This window comes from Ipomoea nil, unplaced genomic scaffold, assembly GCF_001879475.1.
Source record: "Ipomoea nil cultivar Tokyo-kokei standard unplaced genomic scaffold, Asagao_1.1 scaffold1576, whole genome shotgun sequence".
Classification (NCBI taxonomy): domain Eukaryota; kingdom Viridiplantae; phylum Streptophyta; class Magnoliopsida; order Solanales; family Convolvulaceae; genus Ipomoea; species Ipomoea nil.
This window is the reverse complement of record NW_017618004.1, coordinates 1,248,048-1,259,448: the sequence shown is the minus strand read 5'-3', so window position 1 is coordinate 1,259,448 and position 11,401 is coordinate 1,248,048. Positions and strand designations below refer to the sequence as shown.

Sequence of the window (11,401 nt, the reverse complement as noted above, 5' to 3'; positions counted from 1 at the left end):
GGTTGAAATACTCATGATTCTTTACATAGTATTTCGTATGTGTTTTATACTTTTTCAAATATTTTCAGTCCAAAAAATCTAAGTCCTATTATCGAGATTTGAACACATAACCACCAATTTGAAATGATAATCGAGATATCATCACACTACATGATAGTCTATCTCTTTCCCTCTCTCATTGGTATCAAGTAAGTAGGTCGGTCTGTCACATGCTCTATTACACTATTTGAGGTAGCAAGTTAGGCTAGTCCTTTTTTAAAAAAAATAACTATCTTCTGAGTAAAAAATTTGAAGAAATTTTCCGTCAAAAATAATCTTTTTTGCTTTAAACTAAAATGAACATTTTGTATTAACTTCATTTTGTGACAAATTAAAAAAAAAATGACTTGAAACTTCCTAATTTGAACAAAAATGTAATGTTGTGTTACAAAATACAATTGTACGTAGTTAATTGATCATGCTTAATTAATACTCCTACTACTAAAAATGATTATTACTACTATCTATAGCTAGTCACCAGTCCCCACAACGTTGCATGAACCGTCCAATTAAGCTAGCTAGTGCATAATTCATCCAATCACAATATATAATTATCACTATATAGCTAAAAACAAACACCAAATACAATTGTACGTGGTTAATTGATCATGCTTGATTAATACTCCTACTACTAAAAATGATTATTACTACTATATATAGCTAGTCACCAGTCCCCACAACGTTGCATGAACCGTCCAATTAAGCTAGTTATTCATCCAATCACAATATATAATTATCACTATATAGCTACAAACAAACACCAAATTAAAGCTAAGAAAATGACACTTGAGTTTATAAAAGTTGATAACAGAATGCACCTTCTTTTCTTTACAAAAGTGGGCGATTATCGGGTTGTAACTGTCAGTCGTTGGCTTGAACTGTACCCCGGAATCCATTTCCCTCAACATATCAAGGGCATCACTAACTCGGCCATGATATGCAAGCGAGTTAATTAGAACATTGTAGGTTATTATAGTCGGTGAAACATCGTCTCTATCCATGTCAGCAAGAAGCTGGTTAGCCTCCTCCCACCGCCCATCATAGCACAAGCTCCTCAATATCAAATTATAGCTAACAATGGTGGGATTAATCCCTAGCGACGCCCATTTCCTAAAGAACCGAATAGCTTCATCAACCCGCCTTTCCTTGCACAACCCCGTCAACAAAACATTGTAACAAACCACATTAGGCTTCCCGCCCTTGGCAACAATGCTTTCCAAGCAGGCCCGGATTTTGGGCTGTGCAAGCTGGGCTACCGCACAGGGCCCCAAATTTTAGAAGCTCAATATTTTATTTTTACCTAATTAGTTTAGAAATAAAAATTAAAAGTTTTTAATTAAATTTAAAAGGCTTTATAAAGAAATGATAGGAACATGTATTTATTGTATTTTAACTTTGAGGTCTAAGGTTCAAAACTTGTGCACACTATTATTATTATTATTCCATAATATGTCTATTTTTACCTGTGCGTTGCACGAAAAAGATTTGTTATAATCTTAAAATTATAACAACGAATATTACATAGTTCAATTGATGAAATGGGTTGTATTGATTATGTTATTTTTATGTTATCCTTGCTTGAATTTGAACAAATAATTGTCCAATTATCCGTGCGATGTGCGTGCAGTGTGCGTGCAATGTGCGTGCTAAGAAAATGACACCTTTTTTTTTTCTTCTCAAAGTTGGATTCTATATCATCAAATGGAAAAAGGCCATAGGCCATACAAAAGTTGTTTGGTCCAAAAGTGACCAAACTTTGGAACATTACAACAATGCATATGGTAAAAAACACCTAAGGCCATCACCAGACGTTATGCCATGGAACCGTAAAACATGGTGAACACAGTTCCAACGGTGTTAGTACACCGTTATTTTTTTTTTTTCTTTTCTTAATTAATTGCGTGACTTTTCTTCTTTATTTTCACATTTTGCGGTTTCACTTTAATTTGAGGTGAACAAAGATTTCGGACATTCATAAATTATGAATTCATGCCTGCGCATTCACTTTGGAACCATGCCTACACATTCCCGTCCGAAATCACGGACATTCATAAATTATGAATCCATGTCTGCACATTCACTTTGGAACCATGCCTACACATTCACTTTGGAACCATGAGATTATGAATTTTCTGTTATAAGATTATGAATTTTCTGTTATGAGATTATGAATTTTCAGTTATGAGATTATGAATTTTCTGTTATGCGATTATGAATTTTCTGTTATGAGATTATGAATTTTCATTACTTTCATAATTTCGGACATTCATAAATTATGAATTAATGCCTACACATTCACTTTGGAACCATGCCTACATATTCCCGTCCGAAATCACGGACATTCATAAATTATGAATCCATGCCTGCACATTCACTTTGGAACCATGCCTACACATTCACTTTGGAACCATGAGATTATGAATTTTCTGTTATAAGATTATGAATTTTCTGTTATGAGATTATGAATTTTCAGTTGTGAGATTATGAATTTTCTGTTATGAGATTATGAATTTTTATAAAATTCATAATCTCATAACAGAAAATTCATAATTTGATCAAACGCGCGCCGTTAACTCCACATCTGCGAAATTTTCTTTTTTTACCTAAAAACGACGTCGTTTTGCCTTGTGTTCACCATTCTCGGTGAACACGATTCCATGGCATAATTTGCGGGCCATCACGGCTTGTACGTCTAACAAGGCCACATTGCCATTTCGGCCATTACAAACAACCAAAAAAAAGAACCTAGAGTGTATCCTTCTTCTCAAGTAAAAGCCATGATCCTTCGTAGAACAACATAGTGAGTGTAGCCTCAAGAAAATGACACTTGAGTTTATAAAAGTTAGTCCTTTCCCTTGTGTTTATATTTAGCTCTTAGTTTTTTATCGGTGAAATATATATGTTCTTGGTATTGTGAACAGGGCCGGCCCTGGGACATGGGCAGGTTGGGCCCTTGCCCAGGGCCCATGCTTAGGGGAGGGCCCCATCCAATCTCTTATATATATTTATAGTATATATATATTGAGTATAAGTAATTTATATACATATATTTTATAATAAGGTGAATTAGCTTGGTTGGCAAGATATTTGAATTTCAACCTCATTTAATCAAAGGCCTGTGATCAAATCCTTCCTTTCACATTTCTGAATTCCCTAACTTTACTTCTTTGCTTATATATTTTAAAAATTTATTTTTACTTCTTTGCTTATATATTTTAAAAATTTATTTTTATTGATTTTTTTGTGTTTAATACGGAGTATTATTAATGTAGTTTTTAAATATATAAATTTTCATATATTTATACTAAACATATTATGAAAATTTTTTTATCTTAAATATATAATTTTTATATTAAATTTTTAATGCAATTTCTAAATTTATAAAATTTTATATACTTATACTAAACATATTATGAAAAATTGAATTTAAAAAACTTCAATTAACTCATGTTAACCAAACAAGACACGTAAAAATAAGACGGAGGGGGTTTATGATATATTTTGAGATTGAATTATAAAAAAAAATTAAAAGATAATTTACTCCGTTCCTTTTTATGAATATCTAATCAATGTAATATAAAAACTTCCATCATGTGTCATTATATGTATTTAAATTATTTTTAAAAAAGTTTAAAATTTATCTATTTAAAAGAAAGGTATTTGTATTAAAAAAAAAAGTGTGTATAAAAATCATATAAATAATATAAAAGATGTGTGATTTATAATATGCTTTATGTTCAAACTATTTTATCTAGATAATTATGTTTCATATCTTTTTGCATTTGTTTATTGCGTTTTGAAATATTTTAATTTCTTGCTCCTAGTAAAAAAAAAAAAGATTTTTAGCTTTCCATAGGTTTGTAATTATTGTTTTATAAATTTTTATTAAAAATTAATTTATTATTTATTATGATAAATGTTATTGTTTATAAGTTTACTCGATTTTAAATTATTTATTCATTTTTATAAACTATAATATTATTTATTTATGAAGACACTTATACGATTATTTATTATTTTGCATTAAGGAAAGCACCTAGAAATTTTTTTCATGATTATTGTTGTGTATGTATGTAAAATTGTTAAAAACTTGTTAATCTTATTTAAAGTTATTGATATTAATAATTTTTTCCTTATTTAGTTTAAATTTTAGGCATAAAATATATATTAACCGGGGTCCGTTTTTTTAATCTTGCCCCGGGCCTATAAAATGATAGGACCGGCCCTGATTGTGAACTCACACGCTAAATATTGCGGTGGTTATGCATATCTTTATATGGTATAAAAGTATTGTTGTGATTCAGTCCACACAAAATGTTATATAATCTAATTATTGTGAACTCACACGCTAAATATTGCGGTGGTTTGGTCCACTAATTTCTCAAAAAAATGCTTCTTTAGCTCTTAATTTTAGTTTTTTATGTATTTAGATGGTTTAAACAATCTTTTGAACAATTTTACAACCACTTTCGTAAATAGTTTCTAAGAAATAACTATGGAAACCTTATTAATTATTACTAAATTTTAATAAAACTTTAATTTTTAATTTTATTTTTAATTAAAAAAATAAATAATAAATAATAAAAAAATCGGCGCCTAGGCGCCCTAGGCGCTAGGCGCCCCCTTGCCGCCTAGGGGGCGCCTAACGTGTTTTGCAACATTGGTACAAATACACTCAAATATGCGAAATGTTATTCAGTTTCATTTTATATATACTGCATTTTCATTTCACCACAACTACAGTATCATTTTGATATAACTGCAGTTTCATTTGATAATATAAAAATAATACGTGAGGCAGTGTCAGTTTAGATACACTGTAGTGTCATTCCGTTAACATTAAAACAACGCGTCGTTTCTTTACTTAAAGAAACAGCGCCGTTTTGATGCGCGATGCATAATCGATTATGCACCGCGGTCCACGATATAACAACTGCAATTTGTATACAAGGATTTTGACCCCACTTTTAAGCCCGTATCATACTCAAACTAATTCCGTTCACAGGGTCAAGCCAGGCCAATTAAGGAGCAAAATACTGGCCAGATTGGTTTTTCCATACAAGATGGGCTTTGAACTCCCGACCTCTCTTAAAGGATAAGAGTACATGACCACTCACGCTAATCAAGCTGGTTATATTAACATATTAGGATTTGATAACCCTGTATTGTATTCACAAATTTCCTTTGTTATGTATTTTGACTTGGATACATAATTTATATTCTAAAAGTTTGCAATTCCAATATTAAAAATACACAATTTATAAATCGTTTAGGACCAAAGTCCACCTTGCAAGGTGGACCATGATACATAGTATAACAACTCTGGGTGGTGAGACTGGGCCAATCAGTATGGACTGAGGGTTCATATTTAAAAACTATTTGCTTGAAATTGTAGCATTTAAAGTGGTGGAAGTGAAATTTGTATGTGCTTAAAAAGTTACTATGAGGTTAAGATGAAGATCATAAATGATCATTAATGATATTTACATAATGTCCTACATAATAAACTTCAAATGGATAGTTTAAATTGGATGAAAATTTGAACTACAACTTTTAAAGTAATGAAATCACTCCAAACGCTAGGTACTAAACACCTTTTCAAATGTGTTATAAGTTTGATTATTATAATGCGCTTCTTTCGAAAAATGAAAAGATAATGCATTTAAGTTGTCGAGTTGAAAATCGAAGGAGAAAAAAGTATAAGCTGACAAAAATGCCACCGTGTGTCCTAATTTGACAACTAAAATTAAACATTGATTGAAAGGGTATTTTCAATGTGTAAAGGTAAATACTAAATAAATTTGGGGTTAGTTATGCCCATAACATCGGTAAAAAGAGTTGGACCTAAACCCTCTAATAATCTTTTAAAGATTTGTAAGTTTGAATGAGAATGATCATGATGTGTTGTCATCCAGTCTGCACAGAAATTAACTTTCTAGTGTATGTTGAAATCATAAGTTGAAATACTCAAATGTTTGGTTGAAGGGATTGAGGTGATGAATGGAGATAAGTAGTAATACATGCATTTGGTAATTATCATTTTCCAAAGTATTAAGTTATTACCTAGAATGAGATAACCTCTTGTTTATAAGTTGTGGGGCATTATATTGTATGATTAACTCGTGACAAGAGTGTAAAAGGGATTGATATGTCAACCAAAGATCAAGAGCCATAATCAAGGGAAGAAGAAAAGTATACAATGAAAAGAGTATCAAATGATTCAAATGTAAAAATACACACACTACATGTTATATTACATGGGTATGACCGAGCAGTCGAGCACACATGACAGCTCATAAGTTTTGAAGAAACTGACAAACAATGAAACTGAATAACTAAATCACTCCAAACATAGCCAAGATCGCAACCAAATGCAGTCTAAATCTTCATCGAGTATATATCGGATGATAATTAGTTCTTAGAAGGTGGTGGAGAGAAGAAAGGGAAAGGGATTTTGGGGAAAGAAGAAGGGAAAGAGGGCATAGGAGGCATGGCAAATTTGGGAATCCCAGGAATGGAAGGAAATGATGGCTGGGTAGGAATAGAAGGCATTGGCGAAGCGGCTCCCCTTGGAATGGTTGGCATTCCAGGGATAGTAGGAATTCCAGGAACAGCAGGATTGGTGGCCTGAATGGTAGGGATGGCTGGAAATCCAGGGATAGTCGGAATTCCAGTGGTTGGGATGGTTGGCATTCCAGGGATAGTGGGAATTCCGGGCACAACAGGATTATTGTTGGCCTGCAAGAGATTCCGAGCTGCGTAACATTTGACAGTGTTGGTGACAGCGATGAGAGCAAGAATGAAAATGCAGCAGGTGAGAATGCTTCTGGCCATGGCTGTACTGTACTAGGTATGAATTCCAAGGCTGTTCTTTGAGTTCTTGTTGGAGGTGATGGAAAATGGTAAAAGATTCATTGGGTATTTATAGCAGGAAAATGCTTCTAAATTTTGGTTGTTCATATGCTATTGGTGGGAATGTGGTGTGTTTTGGTTATGACTGTCACTGGTTTGTTTAGAAACTGTGATAGAAAGTGGTTTATGTTTGTTAAGCCTTAGCCATGTGGTTTCATGTTCCCAGACATTGGAGTACCAACTATTAAGGTAGTTAAACAACCAATGAAAACTTAAATAGACTTTATAGGCAAAAATTTGTATAAGACCATCTCACGGATCCTTGTCCGTGGGACGAGTCAATTAAGATAAAAATGTAATACTTATAAGTGTAATACTTTTACATTTTTATTTAAAAGTATTACATTTTTCACATTTTCCCGTAGAGTTAATTTCATTTAGAATCCTAGATTTATAGGTGTCAGGTCACTTTTGGTAATTTTTTATTAGAAAACTCTCATTTGGTCCTAGTATTATTGTGGTAGGACCATTTTTGGTCCTCTATCAACAAAACAGTTTAAATTACGTTAAATACAAGGGCATTTTGGTCTTCAATAGATTTTTTCAACAAAAATAATAATAATAATAATAATAATAATAATAATAATAATAATAATAATAATAAACATAAAAAATATAGCGGGTCAACCTACTTTGTATAAAAAAAAAAATAAATCGAAATGTCCTTGTATTTAAGGTTATTTCAACGATTTTGTTGACGGAGGACAAAAAATGATCCTGCCACAATAATACAATGACCAAATGTGAATTTTTTGATAAAAAATGACTAAAAGTGAACTACAACCTATAAATCTAGGACAAAAAATGGAATTAACTCCATAATTTTCAGTATAAGTATTACATTTCCATCTTGACCAGACCCATCTCACAGATAAGGATTCGTGGGATGGTCTCACTTGACTTTATAACCTACCAAAAACAAATTAAGAGGACCCTTCTAAGTTCTAACATGTCAAATAGCCAGAGAGAAAAACTGATAGTGTTTGTGATAAAAAGAAGTGTTTTTACAGCAGTATATTTCAACAAGATCACCATAGTCCATAAGCACAAAGAATCGCCAGGGTTGAAGGTTATACCCAATGTGGCGGCATTCTCAGTTCTGCATAATGTGCAAAGTCGACTATATATCTTCGCTACGTTGAAAAGCCCTCAAGATTGTACTGCATGAAAAACCGCTGCATTGTAGTCATACTGATCGCTTCTCTCATACGCAACTCTTTCAAAACTAAGCCTGCCAGCTCGAGTTCTTCTTCATGGGCAAGCCCTTCAACTATAATGATATAGGTTATCTCATTCGGCATATAGCCTTTCTCGATCATCTCCTCGTAAATTGCCAACGACAAATCTGTTCTTTGAGACTTGCATAGCCCAAGTATTAGAGCGTTGAAGTTCTTAACATCTAGCCTTATACCAGTTCGCCTCCAGAATCTTGATTATCTCGATGGCAGTATCCAGCATTCCCTCCGCGCACAACCCTCTGATCAGGGAAGAATACGTGCTCGAGTTTGGAGTAAATCCGGACATTATCAGATCGTACAAAAGGTGAAATGCTGGATACGTATTCCCCTTCCTACAAAAACTCGAAATCACGGATCTGTAGAAATCGTGAAAGGGGCGGTTCTGTTTGACCCTCAAGAATTCGAGAATCCTGAAAGCCTCTTGCCCCATCCCCTCCTCATAAAGAACAGCAAAGGCGTTATAGGTTCGCTCATCGGGATCACACCGCTGAATAATCATCTGGTTAAGACACTCGCACACGCCACTCACCTTCTGTTCTTTACAGAGCCGGGCAATTATTGGGTTGTAACTGGCAGCAGTTGGCTTAACATTATTCCTCGAAAGCATTTCATCCAAGAGATCAAGGGCATTACTAATCCGGCCATGAAGAGCAAGCGAACCGATTAAATTATTGTAGGTTAATATATTTGGCGAAATATCTTCTCCAGCCATGTCATCAAGAAGCCGGTACGCCTCCTCCCAGCGCCCTTCAAAGCACAAGGGGCCCAATAGAATATTGTAGCTAACAACATCAGGATTAAACCCTTTCGACGGGAAATTTCTAAAGAACCGAATAGCTTCATCAACTCTTCCTTCCTTGCACAGCCCTGTCAACAAAACATTATAATTCGCAAGACTAGGTTTGCCACCATTGGCAACTATGTTTTCCAAGAGAACCATAGCCTCATCAACCCCCCTCTCCATATAAGTAGCTTGAAGCCAGACCGTATAAGTATACGAATCAGGGACCAATCCTTTTTCCATCAACCTATCTATAAACCGGAGGCTCAGAGTCAACTTTCCCCGCTTACAAAGCCCTCTTAGAAGACAATTATACGTCACATTATCCACCGTGTATCCTTTCTCCTCCATCTTTTCGACTAATTGCATCGCATGGCTCACATTTCCTTTCTTGCACAAGAAATTCACCAAGAGAGTGAAAGAATGCGCATCCGGTATACTCCCAGACCTAATCATCATTTCTATCACTCTGCTCGCTTTCCCGAGCTTATTGTGCTGGCAAAGAGCATAAACTAGGTCAGTAGCCTGAGTTAAATCAGGCTTATAACCCTTTTCCACCATATCCTCTAAATAGATAGCTGCATCTTGAAGCTTAAGTTCTCTAATTCTTTGATTATTACCGGAAGCCCTCCAGCTAGGCAGGCGAAAAACGCCATTTTTTACAGCTATGTTGTTCTGCACAACAGAAGCATTACTCATACGGGTATGGGCAACGGCTAATACTCTATTAGGGTTCTTCTTATGCAGCAATGAATCATAGAATTTAGGCCTTTCGAGCAAGAATTCACAAGGTTTTCTTGCGAGATCTGACGATAGGTTTGTTAATGGAGGTGCTGATTTTATAAGCACAGCCATGAATTGAACAATTTCGAAGGAAGAAAATGAGAAATAAACAGTTCCCTTATCTCCTAAATTTTGAGAAATCGAGAAACTTCATATGAAGTGAGGGAAGAAATTAAAGGCAAGGTGATAAACGGTGTTGATGAGTATATGAAAATGAAGAAAGAGATTAAAGGCGAACATACAGTACAATAACCCTTTTGCAATCGATTTCTTCACACCCTCTTGTTTACTTTGGTCTCTCTTCTTCTCCCAGTTCAAACACAGGTTTGGGTGGACTCTCTGCGACGTTATCCTGGCCTTGCGACCTAAGTTCTTAGTAGGATTGTTAAAAATTATATTTAAATATTTAGAACCCATTCATAATATCCGAACAATTAATAATGTATCTTCTAATTAAAAATGTTTAAGAAATTAGATAGAAAATAATTAAGCAATAAATATATTTAGAAAATATAAGTCTTAAATATTTTTTTAAAAAAAAGATTTAATCAATATTGATTTTATTTTTTAATAATGTAGCTTCTTTTTCTTCATTATTAATGTATACCATTAATATATATATATATATATATATATATATATATATATATATATATATATATCGAGTGGTGTATTAAATATTAATCTTTAATTTAATTTAAAAATTAACATTAATTAGAAGTTTTAAATGACTTTTTCTTTTTTTTTTTTTTTTTTAAAAAAGTTGAATCTCCAACTCCAAAAGTACAAAATAGGATGATGTAAATTATGGTGATTCAATGGCATAAAGTTAAATGTCGGTGCATACAGATGATCTGTTTATTTTGCGTATAAGTTTTACATAATCGTTGTTCAGGTTCGGAACTTTATTCATCTTTTCTAAAAAAGTTGTCTATTGAACTAGTGAGTTAAGTCTAGGCTTTCTGTTGGAATATTTTGGAGAGTTTTTTGGAGTGCCACGTCTCCAAACGAAGTGACACGTATCACATCGATCTTTAGCCCAGACAAGGCCACGTATGAACTCTGCACCGCCGTGGGTTCTTATTTAGACGAAGAAGAAAGGCAGAATGATGTGATCGGATGGGAGCATGGCGAAGAGCAAGGACGACATAACCTACGGCCGCGCTCAGGCAAGGTTGTCGGAGGACGATGCCCTGAGGGTGGGATACAAAGGAGGGGACCCATTGGAAGGCGGCAAGATCGCCGAGTCGGAGCCAGTGGACCTCTTCTCCGCTGCTCATAACATTGAAAAACAACGACGCAGAGAGACCGCCGAGTCTGATCAGCCCGCCGGGGAACGCCGCCCTTCACAGGCAGCGGCGGCGGCGTCTCATGAGGGACGGGATCAAAACCAACAGCGTCAGCCGCAGTTGCAGCGTTGACAAACAAATTATAAATCTTTTCTCTGCTTTTATTCCATGTATGCTGTTTTTTCAATATTATAAATAAAATATTTAGCTATTTTACTTAAATAGTAAAATTTAAGCCAAGCACTGTGTGTTCAGATGATATCTAATGACTCTCGTAGATGGAAGGTGCCCAGGTGGAAGGTCATGAATTGGATTCAGTGCAGGTTAATAATAATTAACCAGTTAAAATTAAGAATATG

At 34.3% G+C, this 11,401-nt stretch overlaps 1 protein-coding gene across 1 annotated transcript; it reads right to left on the bottom strand.

The window, feature by feature from the left end:
• Positions 1–7,908: 7,908 nt before the first annotated feature.
• Positions 7,909–10,166, bottom strand: LOC109190396 (pentatricopeptide repeat-containing protein At1g79080, chloroplastic). Its single transcript, XM_019340863.1, is given in 3 exon segments — positions 7,909–8,007; positions 8,062–8,357; positions 8,359–10,166. Coding segments are annotated over 2 exon segments (1,740 nt in total). The 5' UTR covers positions 9,826–10,166; the 3' UTR covers positions 7,909–8,007; positions 8,062–8,084.
• Positions 10,167–11,401: the final 1,235 nt, after the last annotated feature.